The 27,780-nt window shown below is 44.8% G+C and overlaps 1 protein-coding gene across 1 annotated transcript in view; it reads right to left on the bottom strand.

Annotated features, from left to right (window-relative positions):
- cpamd8 (C3 and PZP like alpha-2-macroglobulin domain containing 8) overlaps positions 1-27,780 on the bottom strand; it is a 108,392-nt gene that overhangs the window by 41,139 nt on the left and 39,473 nt on the right. Inside the window, exons 21-31 of the mRNA XM_063032606.1 lie at positions 22,824-22,977; positions 22,575-22,717; positions 22,135-22,186; positions 20,941-21,239; positions 19,192-19,417; positions 18,182-18,358; positions 17,210-17,291; positions 6,404-6,560; positions 5,640-5,714; positions 2,483-2,648; positions 461-547 (exon numbers count right to left, since the gene is read on the bottom strand). Coding sequence (XP_062888676.1) covers positions 461-547; positions 2,483-2,648; positions 5,640-5,714; positions 6,404-6,560; positions 17,210-17,291; positions 18,182-18,358; positions 19,192-19,417; positions 20,941-21,239; positions 22,135-22,186; positions 22,575-22,717; positions 22,824-22,977 — 1,618 coding nt within the window. The remainder of the gene's footprint in view (positions 1-460; positions 548-2,482; positions 2,649-5,639; positions 5,715-6,403; positions 6,561-17,209; positions 17,292-18,181; positions 18,359-19,191; positions 19,418-20,940; positions 21,240-22,134; positions 22,187-22,574; positions 22,718-22,823; positions 22,978-27,780) is intronic.

The following is a 27,780-nucleotide window of genomic DNA, read 5'->3' on the forward strand; positions in this document are numbered from 1 at the left end:
CATTTCTTAAATCAGTTTTCCTTACTCCTCCCAATAATGTGAATACTTCAGTGCAAGTTCCATCCTCATAGCCTACACCCGCCTGCCCCACGGTGAGAGATACCTCTTAGTGCACAATTCCCAATTCTTCAATAAAAAAATACAGAAAATGCTCAGCAGCTCAAGCCCCATCTCTGGGGAGAGGAAAAAAAACTGAGAGAAACATCTTCCTACAGATATGACCTGCAGTATTTCAGGCATCTTTCTATTTTCAGTTCCGATTCCTACGGTGTATACAGCTTTTGCTCCCGGCCTTTGGGCTGCTGCCACCACCCCCATTCCTGAGCAGTGTCTGAGCCTCTCTGGTTGTGACTGATGATTGGGACCTCCTTTGCATGAATAGAGGACATGACTGAAAACCTGTGCACCAATTACAGATTTAAAAAGTGGGCTGAGGCAGTATCCCGAAGTTGTGCCTTACCTGACTGCGAGAGGCCATCATTGAAACCCATAAATGTATCCTCATCCGTGACTGTGGTGCCCATCAGACTCCAGTGTGTGAAACCATCTGCAATTCAGAGAGAAAATGAATGCATTCACAAAGGAGAGATTCCTCCCCCACCCCCACACCTTACTTATGATAGTTACGGTCTGAGATACCTCCTGAAAGGTCGGAGTCAGATTCCATAAGAGATCTCACAAAGTAATCAAATACAATATCTAAATTAAGTGATCTAATTTACATGGTTATATGAAAACAGTTTGAGACCAGTACAGGTACATCGGAATGAATGGCCTTTCCTGTGCTGTGGGATTCCAAAATCACCCTTGTGTTTGGCTGGTTATTCATTTCGGAAACAACTGTGTGTATCGCGCCTTTATTTGAGTGGGTCTGAGATTAAATCCGGGCCAATTTGATGCACATTACAGACTTTCCCAATTGCTCAGCCATTTGAACCAGTCCAGTGTTTTCCTGAACAAGCTGGTGTCAGGGGAAGGGGGAAGGTCCTGATTCTCAGGCTATCCAGTTCTCCATAACACCATCACTGAATCCCAATAGACAGGGAAGACTTCCTTCTCCTTCAGCAACCAGATACACCCTTCCCTAATGTCCTATTCTAAATCTACAAATAATGATAGACACAGAAATTGGTAGTGTCACAGCTTTATGTATAAAATGAAAATTTTAAATGAAAACGGAAACCAGGGGCTGACTACAAGCTGCACAGGGTTGACCCTTATTTCTCTTTCTTCGATGTGTATGCAATATACTCCCCAATATCCGTGGCTCAAAATTACTTGCAGAACTCTCATCCATAATACTCACAAGACCTGCATTGTTGTTATTTAAAGAAATCTCCCACAGCAGTCCCAGTCCACGAAACCTAGTTCTGGGAACCTATCTTGAACCCTTCATCAGGACTGGAGAGGAAGAGGGAAGAAGCCAGGATAAGGTGGAGGGAGGGGAAGGAATGCAAGCTGGCAGGTGATAGGTGAAACCAGGTGAGGGAGAAGGTGGGTCGGTGGGGACTGGGGATGAAGTTTGAAGCCGGGAGGCAATAGGTGGAAGAGGTAGGACAGTGGACCATGGAAGGAAAGGAAAGGAAGACAGGCACCAGAGGGAAATGACAGGCAAGTGAGGAGGAGAGAAGGTAAGAGGGGACTCACGATTAGAAATGCGAAAAGTCAGAAGGAGTAGGGGGTGGAATTACCAGAAGTTAGAGAAATTAATGTTAATTTTCACATCATCTGCAAACTTACTAATTTTAATTTAAATTTTCATCCAGGTATAAATAAACAAAGAGGGGACACCATCATCATTTAAGGTGGATCCTTGCCAATAACTCCATCCCTCTGCCTGGAACTGACCCAGACTGCGAGCACATCTGGTGTCATCGCAGATGCAAACCTGCTCCTCTTCCACCGCTGCAAAACTGACAACTTCACCCCAGCTCACCAGCTGTAGGAACACGCTTCCTTGCCTTCATTGTCTTTACACTTCATCATTCCAAAGTTCTTCTGCCTGGCCTATCTGGCACTTCCCTCCACAAGTTTCAAATCACACAAAACTCTGTGAAAACTCGCATCAAGTCCCATTCGCCCATCACTGTGTGCTGACTGACCAACACCTCGTTAAGCAATGCCTGTCCCTTAAAGTACTTCCACAGCCTCAACCCTCCCCATCTACTTTCAGCCCGACAACCCCCCCCCCGACATCTAAGCTTCTCGGATTCTACCTCTTCATTACCTTTTTAATCATTTCACCACAGTGGCATCATTTTCTAGGCTCTATGTTCCTGAATTCTCACATTAAATCTCTTAGTTTCTCTCCCTTTCTCCAGTCCTTTAAAACACATCTCAAACCTCTCAGTCACGTATCTCCTTAGGTAACTTTGAATTAATATATTTGACAGAGATTCTGAAAACCTCATCCAGATATGCTGCTGAGCTGAATGAAGTTGCCGTGGTTGTATACACCCAGGCAGGACGGGCTTGGACGCACCTTGCATAATGGCCATGTTGTTGAGTTTCCTCAGCGCGGCTGACGCATGTTTACTCCGGAGCAAGGTCAGTGCATAGGCAGAGAGGGCTGTGGTGTACGGATCATCCGCTGAATACATGTTTGCTTCCAGGAAATGTTTAGCCTTTCCAACTGCAGCTTTTTCCTCCTAAAACAACAAAATATAGAGGAGAAAGCAACAACTAAAGACGTACCATCTTCATTCAGGACAGATTTTCCTGTCCTGATAGACATCATTCTTCTCCCAGACCAAAGAAAATTTAATGCTTTCAACCTCCCTCTCTCTTGTCTCTGTCAATCAGGCACACAACACTCATGTTTTTATTATATTGTGTACATGGTGCTTTTTATTTGCCACCCTCTGCCCGTTGGGAACCCAGCACACTCTTTCAGTCAGCTGGCAGATGTACTCTCTTCTCTTTTGGGTATATGGCTTCCCACTCATCTCTCTTTCTCTTGTGCAAGGACTTCCCACCACTGCTCCCTTTAATCTGCGTGCTGCGCGGCCACACGCTAATGGTCCCGGGCACATAGCCTTTGTTGCCACGTAGCTGGATTTTTCTTAACATTTAAACATTTAAAGTGCCCCGCAGTTTGCAGGTCATGTAAAAATTACCTGCTCAGAGCAATGGCTGGTCCACGCAGCTTTTAAAAAAAAATTAGAGGGAACATTGCCTCTCACCCATCTCTCTCTTTTGTACACATGGCTTCTCACCCATCTAGCTACCTATCCCCCTCTCTCTGCCTATCACGCACAATTAACTTTGTCTATCTATTAGGTCACCATCTCTATACATCTCTCTCTCTACCGTTCTTATAAACTAACAGCAAGCTCTTTCTGTCTGTCTATGCCGTGAAGCTGTTTCTCCGTATCAGACACTTGGTGTCCTCTGCTTCCTCACTCGGTCTGACTGCATGCTTGCTATCTTACTGTCTATTAAGTACATGATGTGTGCTTTCTTCCCCTCCACCCACCCCTATCACCTCTCTCTCTCTCCATTTATTAGACACATTGTCGTCTCTCTCATTCTCTCGAACTGTGCTAGTCTTTTGAACAAGCACTAGTTCCTCAGCCTGAGCCCACAGTTGCTTGCAGGTAGAAGCAACAATCTCATTTAATCACAAATATTCCAAAGTTGGGCAGGTTTGGGAAAGACAGGCTATATCAGAGTTTGGTCTCTGGTTTGAGGCATGTGATTGGATTGTACAAGCAGGTGAATCTTGCTGTTCCTCCGACTACTGCCAGCTCCCTGCATCCTGCTGGTGAGGACACAGATTTAAGAGCTTTAGTTGCTTCCTGTTTCCTGACCCCTTGAGAGCTGATGTGGAGAGGGAGAGAGAGCAGCAAATGCCTGAGAAAATAGGAATTCAAGGAATTCATACTTTCCTCCATTTCCCTGTTTAACAAACCCATGGAATCCCCTCTGGCCCTTGTTAACCTGTGTCCGTCCCCATTGCAAACCTCTTCAAATTACAATCAGTGACTGAAACAGGATTAACTCTACCTAATTAGTGTTCATCTGTCAGATCCTATTGACCCTTTCATTCCACTTACCCTAATGACAACTGAACAGAGTTGTTTAGAACTATGTGATCAAACATCTGGATCAGAACATGTTAGGGTGTTCCTGCCTTGACAGGATTTAACGGGACAATGTTGAGCAAGCTTCTATGTTTAAACTGTTGTCCTTTCACTGGGAGTGTTTGATGTCACAGTGTGCATATATCCTCTTTGCCCAAAACAAATCTCTCTAGTAAACTCCACATTAGAAATGTTAAATGCTACGTAAATAATATGTTCCACTGGATGACCACACCACCAGCTTCAGGAACAGTAATTACCTTATTACCATCAGCCTCCTGAACCAACATTGATAATTTCGCTCACCTTACAGTGCCTATAAAAAGTATTCACCCCCCCCCCAGGAAGTTTTCATGTTTTATTGTTTTACAACAATCACAGTGGATTTAAATTGGCTTTTTTGACACTGATCAACAGAAAAGACTCTTGTATTGGTTTCATCAGACCATAGAACCTTCTTCCAGCTGATTTCAGGGTCTCCCACATGCCTTCTGGCAAACTCTAGCTGAGATTTCATGTGTTTTTTTTCTCAACAGTGGCTTTCTCTTTGCCACTCTCCCATAAAGCTGTGACTGGTGAAGCACCCGGGCAACAGTCATATGTGCAGTCTCTCCCATCTCAGCCACTGAAGCTTTCAACTACTCCAGATTTGTCATGGGTCTCTTGGTGGCCTCCCTCAATAGTCCTCTTCTTGTATGGTCACTCAGATTTGAGGATGACCTGCTCTAGGCAGATTTACAGCTGTGCCATATTCTTTCCATTTCTTGATAACTGTACTCCAAGGGATATTCAGTGACTTGGAGTTTTCCTTGCATCCATCTCCTGACTTGTGCTTTTCAATAATCGCAGAGTTGCTTGGAGTGTTCTTTTGTCTTCATGGTGTAATTTTTGCCAGGATACTGACTCACTAGCAGTTGGACCTTCCACATACAGGTCTACGATCAATTGAAACACCTTGACTGCACACAGATGATCTCCATTTAACTAATTATGTGACTTTAAAACCAACTGGCTGCACCAGTGGCGACTTGGTGTGGCATATTAAAGGGGGTGAAAATTTAATGCGATCAATTATTTTGTGTTTTATATTTGTAATTAATTTAGATCACTTTGTCTTTATTGTTCTGTTAGTGCCTGTAATACAATGAATCTCAGGACTATAGTTTATAGTGACATATATGTCCTTTTATACTAAATTTACCTTGACTTTGATTTTGACAGTAGAGACAAGTAATGTGGATATTAAGACATTTTCTGGTTTTATCATTTTCCTCATTAAACCTGTTGTTCATTCCATTGTATTGGGGAGAGTCACCGTACCCCCCCCCCCCCAAAACACTGGGAGCCCATCGGAGAGCATGTTGGCTTTGGGTAACTCTGGGGACCTTTTGCCCAGAACTTTGCAGGACAACATCGATCAGGCCAGCATAGCCTTTCACGAGATTGTTCTGCTTCTAAGGACATCGGTCAAGTCTGTTGAGGGTCTTCCCATCCCATCCACACTTCAACCAATTACCATAACAAACAAAAAAGGCTGTGTGAGAAACTCAACCATACCTCAGAGGCGATGCCTGTCTCCAGAAGTGCAGAAACAACATAGGCAGTCAATGAGATCTTCCCATGGATTCCACCCTATATATATATATATATAAATATCAGAATAAGGAAATCATTGCTAATGTCAAGTTTGGCCCTGGAACTTGAAGAGGTCAACAGTACAAACAGGCAATCACACACAGAAAGATCCCACAAACAGCAATCTGATCACTGACCAGCCAAACTGCTTTGGTTGTGTTGGTGGAGGGAGAAATGTCGGCCAAGACACCCGAAGGACTCCCCTGCTCTTCATCGATTAGTTGCCGTGGGATCTTTAACATCCACCTGAACAGGGAGATGGACCTTGTTGTAACGCAGTGTTGGCCAACAGAAATCACTGACCAGCCACAGCTGGGGGCTATGGTGACTGTTTTAGCCGAATGCACTAATATTAGTAGATCCTATCTGACACACAGTCACACAACACAGATAAAACATAATTCACGTGTGCACATTTATGTAAGAACTGTCACCATTTGGTATCCAAATATGTAATTCACTCATCCACCCTGCTTGTCGTCGACGATTTTATCAAAAAGATGCACAAATCGGTTGAAGTTCACCAACACACAAAGGCATTTATAAATCGCATGCCAACAGGAGTCCAATCCCTTCACTTTCCCCATCTACACTTACCCTCTCCCTCTATCCTTCTGCCTCTCCCAGGTGCATTGTGTAGGTGAATGTGGTGATATTCTTGTGGGAGAGGCCACCCATGGAATTACCTGGATGTCCTTGTTCAGAATGCGCCCAACCGCAGGGAATGAGCCATCTTCCTGCTGATGCTGTATAATCCATTCTTTGGCCGTGGCGAGTTCCTTCAGGTCAATGTAGATAAACCCACGGGACTGTGCAAAGGATTTCAGTACAAACGCCGTCAGCCTAGGAGAAATAAGGGATACGCAGGAAGGAGACATTAACTTTGCTTGCTGCGACTCCAAACAATGCATTGGTAGAGTTAAAAATTATTGAGTTTTAAGTCAGGAGATACCGTAGCATCAGAACAAGAATGGTTAGGGATCGAAACAGCTTCTTCCCCTAGGCCATGAGACTATTAAACTCCCTGTCACTACCCAGGTCTCATCACACATGAAGTGTCAGTAGCATTATACTGTTTATTTTTTAACTTGTGTCGTAAGTGCACCTAATGCTGGAATCTATTTTCTTATTTGCTAATTTATTTGTGGTGATATCACTTTATGCATTGTGTGTGGAACATATGTACTGTGCTGTGCACATTGGCCCGGAGGAACATTTTTTCGTTTGGCTGTATGCATACATGTTGAATGACAACAAACTTGAACTTGAAGTAATGATCACTGATTCATTAAAGGGGAGTGTGGAGACGAGCAGATATTAGCTATATAATAGAGAGGGGGCCAGGGATACAGGAAGTTACCTTGACTGCTTTTCAAATACAGCTTAAACGTATACGCACACACACAGATGCCTAAATCCTCAACATGCTTCATGATTATCCGGAAGAGGGAATGTCCCTGCTGTTCTGCTCAATCCCAGGAAGTGCTGACATTGATGGAAGCTGAGTGGGCGAGTTGGGAATAAGGCAGTAAAGCCTTCCTGCTGACCAACTCAAGGTTCAGACTGGCATCAGCAAACTCTCTCCCAGTGAGAGGCTGTTGCAAATCGTCAGTGTGGCTGGATTCAATCCGATTGGAAGCTTGGATTCGGGCTAAGATTAAACCCTCTGAAAATAAGCTGTGTGTGTGTATATTTTTTTTCTGTAAATGACGTCAACATAATGAGTGATTAGAAAGACTTGTTTAGGAAAAGAGAACATTCACAACTAAACTGGCATCCCGGGTTAAATGTTAAAATTGCGAGATTAGGCCTGTGCTTTAAAACTCCCCTGAGGCCCCAATACCTATTAAGAAAACTACTGCTAATGACTCCTGGGCCTTTGCAGCTCACAGCAGAGTCGCCAGAGAGAGAGAGAGGGCGGGAAGGGGAGTGCGCAGTCTCTCAACTACTGAATCGTGCTATTATTACCCCCTGCCTTTAACGCAGTGGGAGGGACTCGCCGTTTAACCAACAGCCCGCAGTGAATTTTTCAAGTGTTAAGTAACGGCCTGTCACAATCTTTCACGGTGAGGGACTGAATCGCGCCAGGCATTGTGCAAGGGGTTGCTACCTCTCTCAAATGATTTACTCTGGTATTTTACATAGACCTGGCTGTGGAGGGCAGGAAAGGTCAGTGGCTCTACAACAGAACTGAGAGTGTGTCTCCACAATAGCTGTTTACATCTGGTTTTGTGTGCTGTGTTAGTTAATGCACTGAAGCAGTTGATTCCATATCAGCGACTAAAGAGAGTCGTCAAATGTTTATTGAATGGATTAGATTCCAACGATGAAGATCCATTGTACCCATTCCAGCAACTCAGAGTTGAAGATTCGCACTGTACCATCGTTTTAGTTCATGTCATGTAAAACATGGAAGTGGGAGATAACAATTCAGCCCCTAGAGCCTGGTCACTTAATCAAAAGCACCACAAGTCCTCTGTATTTCAGCTGCACCTACCTGATCAGTTCTATAACCAATAAAATATCTTTGGCTGAATGAAGGGAAAGTTACCCAGTCTCTTTCAATATCAAGTCTCAGGAGCTCACTGAACAAGCCAGTTTCCCTTTGCTTAAAAAAACCCTCCATCACAAAGGGGCAACCCCATGCCCAAATCAGAGGCCACACTTCCCTTGTGACCATCTTCAAGGGCACTGACCTCCCATCAAGTGACTGTGAGATCACTGGCTTCTTTGGTATACAGGCCTCAGAACAAAAAACAACGGCCCAACAACTTTGCCACTGGGGCACAACCGTGCCCATTAATCTAACTGTTCGGGATTTTGCTGTTCTGCACTCCTCTGATCCATTCCGATAACTCGAGGGGGGCCACAATTCAGCCCACACTATATATAAAATGGAACTGCAAGTGTTGGCCTGAGGTGCTCTGGGAGATCATGCCTAGCAGAAGCCTCACCTTACAGACCAGACCACCAGCACAATCAGACAATGAATGTTGAGCGATGGATAGCACCGCAGCAAAACCCAAGCTGATTCCACCTGAACCACGTGTGCTCAATTCGCCCACCTACACCAATCCTATTTGCCCAAGCAACACAAACAAGATGCTGGAGGAACTCAGCAGGCCAGGCAGCATCGACAGAAAAGAGTAAACAGTCGACGTTTCAGGGCGAGACCCTTCATCAAGACTGAAGAAAAAGAATGAGAAGTCGGAGTAAGAAGGTGGAGGGAGGGGAGGGTGATAGGTGAAACCGGGAGAGGGGAGAGGTGAAGTAAAGAGCTGGAAAGGGGGCATCTGATAGGAGAGGACAGAAGGCCATGGAAGAAAGGGAAGCACCAGGGGGAGGTGATGGACGGGTAAGGAGATTATGTAAGGGAGGGAAATTGGAATGGGGCATGGAGATGGAGAGGGGAGGACCATTACCAGAAGTTTGAGAAATTGATGTTCATGCCATCAGGATTAGAACTGTGTCCTTCTACACCTCGTCTAAACAATTGTATCTGATTTTAGAATTTCAATTAAAGATTCAAAGATTTGAAGTACATTTACTGTCAGAGTATGAATTATATAGAGCACTGAGATTTACCTTCCCATAGACGGCCACGAAACAAAGAAATTCACCGATCCCATTGAAAGGAAAACATCAAATCCCCAACACTCAAAAAATAAATCGCCCAAACGGCAAAAATTGAGTGAAAAACACAGGATACAAAACGCCTAATCACAAAGCCATTGAAAGAGTTCAGGTACATTCAGTTCAGTTCAATCCAGCGCCATATCGCTCGCTATCCACAGGCTGCAGCACCAGTCCACCCCGATCAAATTCGCACAAAACAGGAGCAAAAGGAGCGACCAGAAACCAGAAACACATCATAACATGAACTACAGAGTCCAACACAGAAATTCCACTGATTGAAACATTGCCCAAGGCTCTTGGCTCCAGCCCATCCTCTGGCAGCATCACCCAAGAACAAGAGAGACACCATTCGAACACAGGCACCTTCCCCCGGGAGCAGCAAGCCGGGGTGGGGGTGGGGGGCGGGGGAGAAAAGAGAGAGAGAGAGACAGAGACGGGGAGGGAGGGAGGGACTGGTCACACGCAGGTAGGCACTGCTCAACACCTGCCCGTCTTCCACTCTCTTCCTTGATTTCAGTCTTCCTCGACACTTTAATCAATGGGATCAGTGGGAAATGGAGTCCTCCATGGGCTCGTGCTCCATCCCCAGGCTGCTCACTCTGCTCGAAACCTTGCGGAACGCCCTCAGAGACAGCAAAGTGCTAATTGATCAATCGGCCCAAGAAAACACCAAAACTGATGATCACAGGCCCCAACAGTAGCAGAACCACATTTGAAAGAAAAAGATGAAGTAAACAAAGTGAAACAAGTTGTTTCATGAACTGTCTGAAGGATGTTGCCCTTGGTCATGTAGTTTGCTGGCGCCACCCTAATTAGAAAAACATCGCACGATAGTGCTGATTATTGAGAATATTGAGTACTTCAGGTCTACCTGTCTAGTGAGCTGCTTGATAGTGGAGGAGCTGGACTTGGTGCGGACTGTGTTGCCGCCTGCTACAGAAAGGCATCGCAGTTGGTGCACGGACATGGCATGCAGACAAACAAACGGAGTGAGTGAGTGTCTTGGGATGTGGCCGAGTGATGTTTCTGCTGGGACCGCAAGACCCTGTTAGACACTGTAATGTATTACACTGGCAGTTCACCAGTTCATTGATGAGACTGATGGCAGGGGAGTTGCTTGGCCTTGGTTGTAGTGCAGACTAGGTCCTCGTGCCAAAGGGTCACCTGTTGCAGCCACACACAGGGCAGAGACGCCAGAGGCAGTGCGTGAGGGAGCATGGCGGGCACACTGGAGTCCTTGCTGCATGGAGCCTGACCCCTCCCATTGGTGCTGCCCTCCAGTATGCGCTCGGTGGAAGACAAGCTGGATCGCATTTGTCTATGGACTGCTGCAGGCTTGTTCTTGAACAACAGCATCTATGCACCATCAACCTACAGGACATGACACTCACGGATTTGCACTTTTTTTGTCTGTGACTGCATGTTCACTACTGTCTTACCAGGTTTAATATCACCGGCATGTGTCGTGAACCGTGCGCAATATGTACCTTGTGTGTACTGCAATTTGCACCTTGGCCCTGACGGAATGCCATTATGTTTGTCTGTATTCATGGATAGTCAAGTATGGGTGAATGACAATTAAACCAGATCTTGAACTTAAAGCCTTTGGACCAGCATATAATGTGGAACCTCAAATTCAATACAGACAACATCTATTGCCTTTCCTTCACCAATCTGCTTAGTTACCTTCTCAAAATCAAATTAGTGAGATAGGATTTTGCCCACAGAAAGCTATGTTGACTACCTCTTATCAGCCCCAGTCTTTCCAAATGTACATAAATCCTATCCTTGAGAACTTTCTCCAATAATTTCCCTTCCGTCGACATAAGGATCAACTTTATTTGCCATATACATCCACATACATATATTAGGAATAAGGCTCACTGGCTTGTGACTGCCTGGTGTATTCCTATTGGCCTTCTGAGATAAAGAAACGTTAGCTGACTTCCAGTCTTCTGGCACCTCATTGTGGCTAGTGAAGATGGAAGAATCTCTGACAGGGTTTTGGCTATTTCTTCCTTTGCTTCCCATGGCAACCTTGGGATAGATCTCTCCTGGCCCTGCGCATTTCAACCCTTGTACCAACATAGGCCGAGAGGGGTGCAATTGCAGTTGATAGAGCAAAATCTGAAAAAGGAAGGTGCAGTCCAGGGAGCCCATTCCTTCCCTGGGGCTCACTGCTTTGCCAGGGCACAATTCCAGCTGGGCAGAGGCTTCCCGGAACCCAAGACTCACTCTCAGCCCAGGCAACGCTCTTTGGGGCTCACTCGCGCTCTGGATGGGGTATACCTTCCCCACCAACTTTCTTAATTGATATAATGCCATGACACGATAATAAAAGGTCACTGAGGGGAGAAAAGCAAGCTTCAGGTCTCAAGGGAGATGAGATTGTAAAATGTCAACAGCAGCTGTTCCCAGGTTCACCTGTAATCCAGAGACATTTCACCATGAATGTCACCCTGGCAAAAAAAAACCTGTTTCGCTTTTTTTTTTGCCCAGTCTAAATCTCTGAATGAAATTCTGTCTGGGCCATAAGCCAAGATTTAAAAATTGTTAGCTTTTCTCTCCAGTTCCTTCTCATTGATCAAATCTTGGCAAACATCGGGTTTCCCTGTGCAGCACTACAGTTTCACTGGTGCCCGTGTGTGCAGGGATGGGGCTTTGACAATGAGCCACAGCACTGCTTGGTGATTGTATCTTGCGATCTGCTCTGGTCAATTTGCTCCTTTATTCATGCCCTCAGGAAGAGGCAGAGCTTTGGCACAGAGCCAATGACATCATCCAAACAGGAGACATTTCAGCATCACGCCAATCACAGACCAGTCGATTACCCAGGCCAGAATTATACTCTCAAGATACTGCCAGTATAATACAGGCTCAGTTTCCTAACATCGTGAAATCATTCCTGATTGAAAGGTTATGGGGGTTAACAGATGAAGCTGAATCTTATAGATGCAATTAAGAAAACATTACCTTTCTTAAAGTCATAAGATGATAATTAAAAGTAGCATACATGAATCAGGAGACCCTTTCCCATCTCTTGACTCCAACCCCTCTACAAATCCTTCACCATTCACTCACTTACTCTTCTTTGCCCACTTGCGCCTCTTCCCCATCTCAGACTTCCCAACTACCCTCTATACCCGGACTTGGTAGTCCTTCTGCAGGATTCCCCAAAGGTTAACTTGCAGTTTAAGTTGGTAATAAGGAAGGCGGATGCAATGTTAGCATTCATTTCAAGAGGACCAGAATATAAAAGCGAGGATGTAATGTTGAAGCTTTACAAGGAATTGATCAGACCACATTTGGAGTATTGTGAGCAGTTCTGGGTCCCATATCAAAGAAAGGATGTGCTGGCATTGGAGAGAGACCTGAGGTGGTTTACAGGAATGATCCTGAGAATGAAGGGGTTAACGTAGTGTTTGATGACTCTGGACCTTACTTGCTGGAGTTTACAATAATGAGGGGCGGGATCACATTGAAACCTATTGAATATTGATAAAGTGGACAAGCAGAGAATGATTCAAATAGTGGGAGACTCTAGGATCAGAGTGCACAGTCTCTGAAGTACATACTGTACTTTTAGAACATTAATGAGGCATTTCTTTAGGCGGGGGGGGTGAATCTGTGGAATTATTTGCCACAGACAGCTGTGGAGGTGAAGTACAGTCGGCCCTCCGCATCCGCGGATTCGACCAACCACGGATCGAAAATATTCAAAAAAAAAATTCCAGGAAGTTCCAAAAAGCAAAACTTGAATTTGCCGCGTGCCGAGCACTACGCTTAATCCACGCGAATGAAGTGATGTGTAGTCATACCCTGCTGTAGCCTCCCGCCATTTCACAGATCCTCTGTCTCTCTCCAGCACTCGCTGTTTGAGCATTGCTCACCTCACGTCTCGTTCATTCGCCACTTGTGTTGTGTGCACCCTTTGTTTCTGTGAAAAAAATGGCTCCTAAGAAGCATACAAGTGGTCAAAGCAATTCCTCAAAGGCTATGAGGGAGCGTAAAGTGCTATCTCTCGCCAAGAAAATTAAAATCTTAGATCTTTTGAAAAGTGGCTTGTCACTTGCCGAAGTGAGCCATAAGGTCGGTAAGAACGAATCGAGCATTCGCACAATAAAGCAGAAAGAAGCTGAAATTCGTGGAAGTGTTAGTGCTACCCCTACAATGGCAAAAATGGTCTCTCTGGTTCGTGATAAAGTGCTTGCAAAGACTGAGAAAGCATTAAGAGTGCAGCTAGAGGACATGTCACAGAAGCATATCCCTGTTGATGGAAAAATTATGTGTGAAAAAGCACTTAGCCTCCATGAGCACTACTGTGAGGGGGTTGAGAAGAGTGGGAGGAAGGAGTTTAAGGAGAGTAAGGGATGGCTGGCTAGCTATGTAAAGCGCTAAAGCCTCAGGAATTTAAAGATCACGGGAGAATCAGCATCAGCTGATGCCAAGGCAGCATCAGCGTGCCCAGAGGAGCTCAAGAAACTCATAGAAGAGAAAGGCTATCTTCCAGAGCAAGTCTTCAATTGTGATGAAACGGGCTTGTTCTGGAAGAAGATGCCCAATCGTACCTACATCCATAAGAGTGCCAAGCAGGCCCCAGGGTTCAAGGCCTGGAAAGATCGCATAGAAGAGCATAGAGAAACCCTTACCAACGAGGAACTCGAAGATCTGCTAACATCCTCTATAGAAGGTGATGATGATACAGAAGATTTAGAGGAGGCAGAGCCATCAATCTGGACACTTGAAAAATTTGCAGCAGTTTTTCAACAGGTGCAAGTGTTAAAGGATATGATCCTCGAGTACGATCCTTCGATGGAACGAAGCCTCTGTGTCACCCAAGGTATAACAACGTGCCTACAACCACTGCAAGATTTGTTTGATGATGCAAAGGAAAAGAAACAGCTTCCTATAACAATGTTTCTAACTAAAGCATCTGCAATTGTGAAGCCCCAACCTTCAACGCTTGAAGATCCTCAGCCCTCAACCTCCACAGATCCTGACATTAGTATTATTGAGTCTCCTTCAAAGCATCATTATTCCCTAAACAATACAGTATAACAACTAATTACATAGTATTTACATTGTATTAGGTATTATAAGTAATCAAGAGATGATTTAAAGTATACGGGAGGATGTGCATAGGTTATATGCAAATACTACACCATTTTATATAAGGGACCTGGGCATCCACGGGGGTTCCTGGAATCAATCCCCCATGGATACCGAGGGACGTCTGTATATTTAAAGTAGAGGTTGATAGGTTCTTGATTAACAAGGGCATCAAGTAAGGGTGAGTCATTATCCCTCTTTCTTGCTGCCTCTGAAAAGTGGAGACCAGAACTATTCATGATGCTTGAGTAAGTCCAAGCAGATTTTGGTAAGAGTTTGACAGTTCCTCTGCTTATGAATCCTGCATACAGCTTGCTCTAATAGTGATCTGAACTTCACATCCTCATTCCTGTGATTGTTAACACCTTCAATTCTGTCTCTCAGCATCCTCTCATCACCCCCACCAACACTCAAGGAAATCTCTGCCCCAATTAAACAGCTGAAGAAAGATAAAGTACCAAGTCCCAATAGAGAAACATTGGAATTTTGAAAGCTGGGGTAGATAGATAGATATTTTATTGATCCCAAAGGAAATTAGAGTGTCACAACAGCATTTCAAGTCCACAGGTTTACAAATATTTGAAGAGAACAAAGAATGAATTAAAAAATAAGTTACCTCCAACAGTCTAACAGGAGGGGGGTCATCACTTCCCTAGCTATAGGTTGTCTCCTTGTAGAGCCTAATGGCCGAGCACAAGAATGACCTCGGGAAAGCGCTTTTTGAAGCAGCGCAGTTGTCTTAGTAAGATGCTCAGATGGCAGCGTGTTCGAACGCAGCAGCCCTCCTGGGGGCCAAACAAAGGTGTATTTTTCTTGTTGTGTTTTTTATGATCGCAAGACTATACTGTACTCCAAGATCAACGAGTACAACAGGCCTACTGCATCAATGATCTGTTCGCTGTTCGGAGTCTCCGGCTGGATTGTCGAAGGAGAAGCCGGCGCTCAGCTGGGAGAGAGTCGGACGAGCTGACCATGCTGCTGCCTGCTACTAGAAGACATCGAAGTTGGTGCGTAAAAGCAGCGTGCAGTGTACCCGTGAGTGACTGTTTTGTGATCGTAAGACCCTGTTGGATAATGTGAGATGCCGCAGGCCTGCTTCCCTTGTTCGGTGGAGAGACCGGCGACAAGGCAGCAGTGTGGCCTCAGTTGCAGCGAACAGTCTGTGCTTGGCTGGGAGCTGGCTTCTCCCGTCAGTGCTGCCCTCCAGTGCATGACCGGCAGAAGGACAGCTGGGTTGCCAGGAGCTGTACCATCAATTTGCATGTCACTCAGGGGCTTGGACTATACATGTGTTCTCTTGTGTACCAATGTGTGTTTGTTTGTTTTTTTTTCTCTCTCTATTTTGAATGTATGCTATGCCTCTGGATTCCAGAGGAACACTGTCTCATTTGACTGTACCCTGTATGGTCTGAATAATGATGAAACTTGATTTGAGTAGATTGAAACACAGACAAACAAGCCCAATTTGTTGCTCCTTAAAACCTGTCCTAATGAAGAACTCACTGACCTACACAATGCTAACCATCACCATTTTATAAAGGGATATAGGACTGATCGTGGAAATGATTAATGCATTGTCAGCCACTTCATCACTGGGAGGATTCTTGTGAGAACCCAACTAAATTAAACACTTGCTCTTTGCAGATGACATTCTCCCAAGTCCCAGTGCGGCTTCAGAACATCACAAGGTACTTCGCTATGACCTTCGCAGTTAGACAAATCCAGGAAGAGGATCAAGAACAACACCTGGAATTATGTATGACCTTCAATAGATCAGATTTTCAATTGCGGGGCTCTGCACATTCAAAGGAGGTTGCTACCCATTTCTCTGATGTTAACAGCCCAGTATTAGCAATGAACATGAGCAGGACAGAAGGTTTTCACCAGCCTGTCTCTGGTCAGCCATCAGACGCAGCAAAGACCTACAGTGACAGTGAGGAACTGGAAAACGTCCAGTACTTTGTTAGCCACCTCTTCCAGAGGGAAAATTTCACTCCTGGGATCAGAGCTCCGAAACTTTTCTGAGTTAGTGTTCTCTGCCTCATTGACTTTAACAATAAACAATGGGGAAAATGAAAACCGTAGGATGGGAAATCATTGGAAGCTCAGATGGTTGAGACTGTGTCAACCCAAAACAGGATCAATACAGGGTGGATAGAGCAGAAATCTTCACCTGGTGATCTGACCCTGTGAATACATAACCTTACCCAAACAGCATACACACAAGATGCAAAGTGAAGATGCTTCCCTTGTCTACTCATTCCTCCCCACTAATTTCCCTCCTGGCATTTATCTTTCAGATTCCTCCTTCTCTGGCCATTTACCTCTTCCACCTATCACTTGCCAGCTTTTTACTTCATCTACCCTCCCCCACCCACTCCCCTCATCTGGTTTAACCCATCATCTGCCAGCTTGCACTTCTTCCCCTCCCTCCCATCTTTTTATTCTGGCTTCCTCCCTCTTCCTTTCCAGTCCTAATGAAGGGCCTCAGTCTGAAATGTTGACTGTTTATTCCCCTCCATAGAACGTGCCCGACCTGCTGAGTTCCTCCAGCATTTTGTGTGTATTGTAGTAGAGAACCATTTCAGGAACGCATCTGAAAATTTAATTCTGTCCTTGAGGCACATCACAGGTCTGGAGCTGCGTTTAACCCTTCCCAACCCTCTACTCCCCATGAGGAAATATAGAATTCTCCCCCAAAATGTTCTTGATCCTTGTATTGATAGAGACTGAATAAATTCACGCACCACATACTCCCAGAAGAATCCCTCTCACCGAATGCGCTGTATGATCCATCCTCCCGTTTGTACGTCAGCTGACGCTGATATCCTGCAGGAGAGAAAATGCAGAGGAGAGTCTGCCAATAGTTCCATTTTTGTTTTCCGTCAGTTATCACTTGAGTGGAAAATAATTTTCAACTGAACAGCAGCAAGGAAGTTTATCAACCCTTGAGGTTTTGGAAGCAGTGGGGCTGTCCTCTTTGGAGGAGGAGGTTAACCTTGTGTGCAAAGGATGAGGCAATGAATTCAATCCTGTCTTTGCTCTCACCATATTGGTGAGCTTGACTATGAGTTCAAAGTTCACTCCAAACTCACAATGACTTTTAACTGCCATCTGAAGTAGCTCAGCTTTAGTTACGGTGACGTATTATAAGAGAACAGAACTAAGGAAGGATCCTCAATTCTATTAGCTACAAAACAATGAATAATTAAATAATTCCATCTGGGCAGAATGGATAAAACCTCCTCACTTTTGCTGATCTCAGAAACAGCAATGTTTGCTCCTCTCCCAAGTTCCCCTGTTGACTTCATGAAGTATGTACACAGCTATGCAACCCACTAGGGCAGGGAACAGAAAAGGTGCCTTCCTGATAGGACCACATTCCAGTGGTCATTGGTGGATGGTGTGGGGACATATTCCAGCCACTCTTGTAAGCCCTCAGTTCATTTTAGAGATCACAAGGTAGTTCTTTTGTTCCTCTTGTCCCCAAGGAGGGGAGACAAGATTCCAGGTTCCCCTTTGCAGACACAAGAGGGGTGGGTGTGGGTGTGGGTGTGACTATGTGTTTGTGCACACACGTCTGTATCCATTGGGGATTGGCTTCTGAATGAAGCTTCTGTCTGTAGCAGACATGGGGCAGAAGGAGTCCCTCTCAGGGTCCTGATGAAGAAACTCTTTGCTGGAATGGGTCACCCAAGGGTGCTGAGACAGGGACTCACCTTGCAGCAGGTAGTCGGTGGCCTCACTCTCCACCTCGGCGAACAGCTGCTTGGTCTTCTGTAGGTATCTCAACACAAAGACATTCGGGGCAAAATGGATCATGTTCTGTTCTCCACAGCCAAATGGAAGACGCAGAAGGTTGTCCAGGTTATTAAGGGTGGGGCCCATCACATCGCCTAACAGAAAAGAAGCAACAAAGAGGGTTAGCAAATGCAGAAAGGTTACGAGGAAGAGACACACACATGCACGTCCTTTCCCAGGGAGAGACAGCACCCTAATGAGAAGCGGGTCCTTGAACCCCACTGAGTGTGGGTACCCTGGGAGAGGTGGGTTCCAGTGGCATGGTAAGTATCTGCACCCTGGGGAGAGCAGAGAACCCAGAACTAGTGGGTATCAACATCCCAGGGAGAGATAGAACTTCTACCTCGCTGACTGGACAATAAACAAGAGCACTCAATCTGTCTTGTGTGAGGGGGGAAAAACCCAGTGGGAAGAGGTGAAGCCGTCCTAAATGATGGCTTCACAAGTCACCTTAACAAAATTAGTTCCCCCTGTTTACCTACCATAAGACCATAAGACAAAGGAGCAGAAGTCGGCCATTCAGCCCATCAAGTCTGCTCTGCCATTTTATCATGAGCTGATCCATTCTCCCATTTAGTCCCACTCCCCCACCTTCTCACCATAACCTTTGATGCCCTGGCTACTCAGATACCTATCAATCTCTGCTTTAAATACACCCAATGACTTGGCCTCCACTGCCGCCCGTGGCAACAAATTCCACAGATTAACTACCCTCTGACAACCACCTGCTCACCCTGAACACATTGTCCAAGAGGAGCTACCATCTGTTGGGATCTGGTTCTGAGAAAACTGGCTGTCCCTAGTCACTCAGAGCCACAAACTTCTTTCCAACACACCACACCCAGTCCAAGCCTTCCATCCATCACCAGTATTTCATGATTAATTGGTAGTGGATCCCGCATTGCACGGAACCTGACTGTGCTGTTACCTATCATAGAAGCCGTGGCTCTCTCTGATCCAGGGACCACATTGTGCGGCACACCAAGGGTGAAGGCCTCATTGTGGTTCTCCTCTGATTCCTCTTTCCTCCAGATCTTGAACTCGCCCACCGAGCCCCAGCCCGTTGAGAAGCCGATGTATTTGACGTCTGGAACTTTGGTCAGTGCCCATTCAACAATCAGCGACTCATTACAGGGCACTGCGCCATGGCCCACCTAGAAACAGCAGAAGAGAACAGCTAAACCTTCGTTGGATAAAGATTTTCAAAGATTAATTTTATGTCACACATATATCAAAATATACAGCAAAAAGCATCATCTACATCAAATCAAGTTATGCTGGGCTGCCCGCAAGTGTCTCCATGCTTCAGGTGCCAACATAACATGTCCACAACTCACCAACTCTAACCATATGTCTTTGGCATGGGAGAAGAAACTTCTCACTGTTACCATCAGGAAGGTGGTACCAAAGCCTGAAGGCATCACCCAGTGATTCAGGAACAGCTTCTTCCCCTCTGCCATCCGATTTCTGAATGGACATTGAACCCATAAACACTACCTCACTACTTTTTTATTTCCGTTTTTGTACTAGTTCTGCAACTTAACTATCTAATATACATACATATATACTTACTGTAATTTACAGTTTTTTAAATATATTATCATGTATTGCATTGTACTGCTGCCGCAGGGTTTACAAATTTCATGACACATGCCGGTGATATTAAACCTGATTTTGAAACCGGAGCACCCATCCGATCATGGAGAGAATGTAAAGACAGCAGCAAGAATTGAACCCAGTCTTACAGCTTGCATTAACTGCTTCTTAATCATATTGCCCACTACTAAAACTGCACCAGATTGCACCTTGGCTATTGATACTTTATACTTTATTGTTGCCAAACAATTGATGCTAGAACGTACAATCATCACAGCGATATTTGATTCTGCGCTTCCCGCTCCCTGGAGTACAAATCGATAGTAAATATTAAAAATTTTAATTATAAATCATAAACGGAAAATAGAAAATGGAAAGTAAGGTAGTGTAAAAAAATCGAGGGGCAGGTCCAGATATTTGGAGGGTACAGCCCAGATCCGGATCAGGATCCGTTCAGCAGTCTTATCACAGTTGGAAAGAAGCTGTTCCCAAATCTGGCCGTACGAGTCTTCAAGCTCCTGAGCCTTCTCCCGGAGGGAAGAGGGACAAAAAGTGTGTTGGCTGGGTGGGTCGTGTCCTTGATTATCCTGGCAGCACTGCTCCGACAGCATGCGGTGTAAAGTGAGTCCAAGGACGGAAGATTGGTTTGTGTGATGTGCTGCGCCGTGTTCACGATCTTCTGCAGCTTCTTCAGGTCTTGGACAGGACAACTTCCATACCAGGTTGTGGTGCACCCTAGAAGAATGCTTTCTACGGTGCATCTATAAAAATTAGTGAGGGTTTTAGGGGACAGGCCAAATTTCTTTAGTTTTCTCAGGAAGTAAAGGTGCTGGTGGGCCTTCTTGGCAGTGGACTCTGCTTGGTTGGTCCAAGTCAGGTCTTTAAACACAACATGAAAGATGATGGCCTAGTGAGATCGGGGAAATTCCAGCTGCTGACTAACTCCAAAGTGAATACAAAGCAGAAATGCTCCAGACTTAGAAACTGAAGGAGCAGCAATCTCATGGATGCTCCCTCTCATGTGAAAGGTGGAGACCAAAGGTAGCTGTTATCTGTGCATACCATGGAAACTGCCCCTTACCTGGACTATGCCAGCCTTCCAACGGATCCAGAAGTTTCGGAACTCGTCCCAGGACAGGATGTGAGGTGTGTTGGCACTGACCACTGGCTCACCCATCTTGCTCACTGTGATCCACGTCCTCGTGTTCTGCTGCCCTCCAATCACAATTTCTACCATTTCCGCCGTGTCTCGAGGACCCGTTGATAAGGCAAAGTGGGCATCGTTGTGTGCTTTTACAGCCACGTCAAAGTGTATCATCCAGGCTGGCTTCTGGATGTACTGGTACTCGTACTTGTTGGGGGTGGAGATGTGAATCTTTTCTGAGAAGACAAAGAGAATAATTTGGCCAACATATTGGAAGAATGTCAAAGCACTGGAGAGGAGTGGGCAGAAAGGTGGAAAACCCTGACGTTGAGGATTATAGAACAGGGGAGTTTCAACAAATTATACTCATGTAGATTTTTAGAAGGCATTGGGTGAAGTCCTTCATCAGAGTCTGTTGGCTATTACTGAAGTTCATGGAATTGGAGGTAAATTGGTTGGAAAGGAAGTTGGGAAAGGAAAACAGCTCTCCAAAAATTCACTGTGTTTATAAATGATTTAGAAAATGTAATAGAAAGCTACATATCCAAGATTACAGCATTGTAAGCAATATGAATAAAAACATAAATGGATATCAATAGGCAAAACTGTGGAAAATGAAGAAATTGTGTAAAACTTAATGAGAAAATGAGAAATTATTTCTCTTGGATCTAAAAAGGTCAGAAAACTGTACTTTCCAAATAGTGAAAATCTGTAAACTGTGGGGACCCAAGGAAATGATTAACATGCTATGAGCAGGTACAATCAAGTCTGATAGAATGCTTGCCATTATCTCCACAGTACTGGTATACAAGGACTTGGGTTAGGGTTATACCAGACCTGGTGTGCTCTGGACTTCACACTAACAGCAATGTGTGCGCTTCATTGGAGAACCTGAGGTAGGGAAACGTATTATAGTGTCACGTGACCTTGAAGCTCAATGTAACCCTTCATTCAGAAACTTGACCGAGTTGGGAAATAAATTTGCACAATTGACAATTTGAAAGGCAAGGAATTTAGTTAACAAATATAATGGAGTTGGTACAATTTGGACGTGTGATTGTGGGCACCTATAAGGAATGTACACTCCACCATCCACAGTTCTATCATGTCAAGCAGTCTAATTACACGTACCGTTGGGGCAGAAGAAGATGCTGTAGGTGTACTCCCTGGGCAATCCTTCAGGCTGTGGAACACCAAGAGAAAAAGACAGGATAAGATAACGATCAGTGCAAAGTCCACAGAGCCAATTACCCCTCTAATCTGCCGATCTCTGCTGAGTTGACAGATACCTCCCCAGCAACTAGGAAAACTTCAGCGTTTATATATTTACAGTAACTTCAGCTTCCGAAAACACACCAATCACCTTGTATACTGCTTGCTGAACTGATGAAACCTCAGTGACCTGAGATACTAACTGTACTTCTCTCTCCACAGATGCTGCCCGACCTGCGTGTGTAGCACTTTCTGATTATACTTCAGTCTTCAAGTCTCTAACATTTTGCTTTTGCACTACACTCTTTTGGGCAGCTTAGGTCCCGTAACTGAACACACATCAGAAGGGGCTCCCTCACCTCCACCAGGACGCGTCTCTTCACGTAGTCTATGCCAGCCGGGTTCCGCCTGTCCAGGTAACTTTCATCCAGGTACCTGCCATTCTTCAGCGTCTGGAGCCCACCCTGGCAGCAGCTGCTCCCACCGTAAGCAAACCCTTTGGCTGTGAAAGGAAAGCGACAGGGCCGTCAACACAATACATGAGCACAGCACTGGGACAGGATGCTGGGAACAATCCCGAACTCTGGGAGCTCAGAATAAACCCTTACCTGTGATGTTTGCAGGGCCCAGCTCACTGAACAAGAGGACGATAGATGTGGGTTTGGCTTCATCCGAGTTGATACACATCTTTCGAGTCAGGTGTCTCTTCCCTGGGTGCCCAATAAATTTAATTCCTTTTGGAACTGTAACTTTAACATGAACCTGGAACATTTGAGGAGACTGATCTTAACACGGTGCAGTCACAAATGCTCATGGAAGCATCCAGTCTATTGTCATCCCCACTCATAATAGAGAGAGTCTGCTGAACTTAATGTCACATTCTGGTTTATACAAATTTATTCCCATTCTCCTAGTACCCTTACTCAACCAAAATCCATCGGTAAAAATGAAAAAAAAAACTTCAGATGCCAAAAAATGGAGATAAAAACAGAAAACGCTGTTAATATTTTAGATCAAATACACTTCATCAGAACAATGGGATGACGACTGAAAAGTTAACTTTGTTTTTCTTTTCACAAGTACTGCCTAACCTGCTGACTGCTTCCATCATTTTTCTTTTGTTTCTATTTCAAAAATCCTTCTGTCTTGAGAGCTCAGATTAATTCCCCATATCAAGGGCCTTTTTTGGAGTGTTATACAGAGTTCCATTGCCTTTGTGTGAGGAAATGCTTCTTGGCATCATCTTTGAGGTATTCTCAGAATAGTTAAGAAGTAGATAGATGAGAACATGACCTGCCAAGAGATAGAAGGCTACAGTCTAAATGCTGATATACAGAATCAGTGTGGATGGGCAATTCATGAACATGGAATGGATGGCTTATTTTTGTGTTGTGAGACTCTATGAATAGAATGGCTCCAACTTTAGGACTTTGCATCTTGTTCTGGACACCACCAGCAGAGGGAAGAGTTTCTCTCACTCTACCCCATCGGTTTTACTGCTCTTCAATTTCTCGATTACATCACTCTTCCATCTTCTAAATTAATGGATGCAAACCAAATCCATGCAATCATACTTTTAACTTAACCCTTCAGGTCTAAGTATTAGTCTGGTGAATCTACTATGCAGTCCTTCCAAAGAAGTCTCTTTCTTGTAGCGTAGTGCCCCAGAATATAACACAAGCACTGCAGATGAAGTTGGACTATATCTTTACAGAACTGAAGCAAGGCTTTCTCTGTATTTGAGTTCCTGGAATCCAGGGTTTTATAAGGTATATGGGTACAATCCATGACCTATTCCAGAATCCTGCTGATACTTTTATTCCTTCATGATATGGGGGTGTCACAGCGAGACCACAACTGCCTTCAGAAATGGTGTGGTGGCAATCAGCCTTCTTCAATCACTGGATTCTGTATAATGGACATACACCTTTTAGTATTTTAGAGAGGAATTCCGGATATAACACAGTGATGAAGGAATAACAAAGTCTAAACAGTGTGTATCAGGAATCCTGTTTTCAAATAATGTAATGCAGCTGTCCTCTTAGGTGGTAGGAGGTTACTGTTTTAGGTATTGTCAGCGTAGTTTAGGTGAGTAACTGTAATGTATTACGTAGATGGTATACACTGCAGCGACAACATACCAGCTGTGGAGGGAATGGGTCAAAGTCAAAAGTCAAAGCAAATTTATTATCCAAGTACATAGATATCACCATATACAACCCCGTGATTCATTTTCTTGTGGGCATTCATAGCAAATACAAAAAACACAATGGAATAAATGAAAAAATGCACACAACAGGATGGATAAACAACCAATGTGCAAAAGACAACAAAGTGCAAATACAAAAAGAAATATAAAAATAATAATAAATAAGCAATAAATATAGAGAACATGAGATGAAGAGTCCTTAAAAGTGAGTCCAGAGGTTGTGAGAACAGTTCAGTGATGGGTTGAGTGAAGTTGAGTGAAGTTATCCTCTGTGATTCAGGAGCCTGATGGTTGAGGGGCAATAAAAGTTCCTGAACCTGATGGTGTGGATCCTGAGGCTCTTGTACCTTCTTCCTGATGGCAGCAGTGAGAAGAGAGCATGTTCTGGGTGGTGGGGTTCCTTGATGATGGATGCTGCTTTCCTGCGACAGTGCTCTGTGTAGATGTGCTCAATGGTGGGGAAAGGCTTGACCAGTGATGGACCGGGCCATATCCACTAATTTTTGTAGGTATTTCCATTCGAGGGCATTGGTGTTTATAGATAGATAGATAGATATACTTTATTAATCCCGAGGGAAATTTGGTTTCGTTACAGCCGCACCAACCAGGAATAGAGCTTAAATATAGCAATACATAAAACCCCAACAATCAAACACCAAAATGCAAACTATGCCAGATGGAAAATAAGTCCAGGACCAGTCTATTGGCTCAGGGTGTCTAACCCTCCATGGGAGGAGCTGCACGTTCGATGGCCCCAGGCAGGAACGACCTCCCGTGCCGCCAAGTGTTGTATCACGGTGGAATGTGGCCGAAGTCCAACAGTAAAAAGTTCAATATCCAGTTTGCAAACACGTTCCTCGATCGTAATATACCCCGGATTGCACCATCCTTTGTTAACCAGATCAGTAAGCACCCAACTCCTTTACGCTTACCGCTCTCGGTGCACTTCCGGTCAGCCGGAACGGTATTACCCACCGAACTCCTCTTCTCCAAAAGTCTCTGTTGTCTCGACCCGGTCCTCTTTCCTCGGCTTTGTGATCCCCCTCTGTGTGTTTTCCTCCGGATTTCAGCAGGGGTGTTCACCGTTCTGTTCACTAAGCCGGCCGGTCTTTGCTGGTCGGTGAAATACACAATGCGACCTTGCTTCCATCCCACGTGTCGGGATGTCACCATTTCCAGCGCTAAAGAAAACTGAAATAAAACTCTCTCTACCAGCATGTTAGAGAGGGTGCAGCTTCAACGTGTTACCGTGAGAAAAAAAAAACAAAAAATAACGTAAATTAAAAAGTAAGAATAGATCGGAACGGCTGTACCAGGCTGCATGCACGACTGGAACAGATTAATCAGTGACACTTTAAATATGATGCGGCCAAGAGGTCAGAAGCCTAATGGCCTGGGGAAAGAAACTGTTTCTCATCCTGACCATTCTTGTTTATATGCATCAGAGTCTCCTGCCTGATGGTAGAAAGTCAAAGAGGATGCTGGATGAATGGGTGGGATCTTTAATAATGTGTATGCAGCATTCCTGATGAATATCCCCTATGATCCTCTCAGCTGTTCTCTCAGTCTTTTGTAGGGACTTCTGGTTTGATGCTCGACTGCTCCCCTACCAGATGGAGATGCACCTTGTCAGGACGGTCTCAATGGTGCTTCTGTAAAACACAGTTAAGATGATGGGTGGGAGCCTTGTTCGCCTCAATCTTCTTAGGAAGTGGAGGCGCTGCTGTGCCTTCTTGTTCAGGGAAGTGATATTAAGGGACCAGGTGAGGTCATCTGTAATGTGAACTGCCAGGAACTTGGTGCACTTAACTTTCTATGGAGGAGCCATGTATTCGCAGAGGGGGGTGATCTGTCTGCACTTTCCTGGGGCCCACAATGATTTCCTTTGTCTTCTTCACATTCAGGCTTAGGTTGTTGTTCTCACACTAATCCACCAGCCGCTCCACTCCATCTCGTCATCGTTCTTGATAAAGCCAACGACACGGTTTGAGCTGGATCTGTGACACAGTCATGCGTCAGCAGTGAGAACAGCAGCGGGTGAATACACAGCCTTGGGGTGGGGGGGGGGGGTGCCAGTGCTCCCAACATAATGGGACAAGAGATGTTGCGCCTACATGAACTGACTGTGGCCTTACTGTTAAGAAGTCCAATATCCAATTACAGAGGGAGGTGTTGAGACCCAGCAAGGACGGTTCCCCACCAGTTTCAGGACTATGATGATGTTGAATGCTGAACTGAAGTCTATAAACAGCAGACTGACATATGAGACCCCATTTTCCCGGTGGGACAGGGCAGAAGCTATGGATCGATTTGAGTGATAAGCGAACTGTTAAGGGTCCAGTGTAGCCAGGAGAAAGGCTTTAATGTGCTTAAAGCATTTCATAATGGCCGATGTTAATGCCATCAGATGATAGTAATTGAGGCAGATTACTGTTGCCTTCTTTGGAAAATTCTAAAAAAAATGTCGAGGTACTGCTGTTCTTCCTTTGTAATGACACTTACGTGCTGGACGCAGGACAGATCCTCTGAACGGATAACACCGAGGAATTTAAAGTTGCTGACCCGCTCCATCTCTGATCCCCTGAAGAGGACTGGCTCATGGTCCTCTAGTTTCCTGAAGTCAATAATCAGCTCCATTGCCTTGCTGACATTGAGTGAGAGATTGTTGTAGCACCATTCAGCCAGATTTTCAATGAACTTCCACTCAGCTGGGCTGTCTTTTCCTTGAGCTTGCAACCAAGTGGAAAATATTCTATCACGGTCCTGACCCAAGCCTTGTGGAGAGGCTTTTGATGTTAAGAGGCAAGTCACTTACCACAGGTCATACCAACTCTGTAGCCATAGTATTGTGTCTGGTCCAGCTGAGTTTCTGGTCAAGAGTAAATCTCAGGATTGCGGGCAAGAGACTTGGTGTTGTTAATGCCTTTGCATGTCAAGGCTAAGTTGGTGGTCCCTCCCTTGGAGGTCAAGTGTGGTATAAATGTTACTTTCCACATATCAGTTTGTGTTGAATTAAATCTAGGTCTTCATGTATGGAGCCATTCTCTGATAAACTGCAATTGCAAGTAATCAACAGTGCACATCCCCATGGTTGAACTTCCGAGGAAAGGAAGATTGCTGAAGATGATTGAACCTCATAAAGGGACTCCCATAATAATGTCCTGGAGCAGAACGATTGACCTCCCAACAAGATCAAACATCTTCTTTTGTGTAAGGTGCCATTGGAGTGTATTCCTTTGAAGGCCATTGATGTCAGATTTATAAGAGCCTCTAGATACAGAATTAGTTCAAATCCTGCCAGGATATAAAAGACAGTAACTTTTACCTTTGCAATTTACCTCTTTGCCGTTATGTCC

This window comes from Mobula hypostoma, chromosome 24 (genome assembly GCF_963921235.1).
Source record: "Mobula hypostoma chromosome 24, sMobHyp1.1, whole genome shotgun sequence".
In the NCBI taxonomy this organism is placed as follows: domain Eukaryota; kingdom Metazoa; phylum Chordata; class Chondrichthyes; order Myliobatiformes; family Myliobatidae; genus Mobula; species Mobula hypostoma.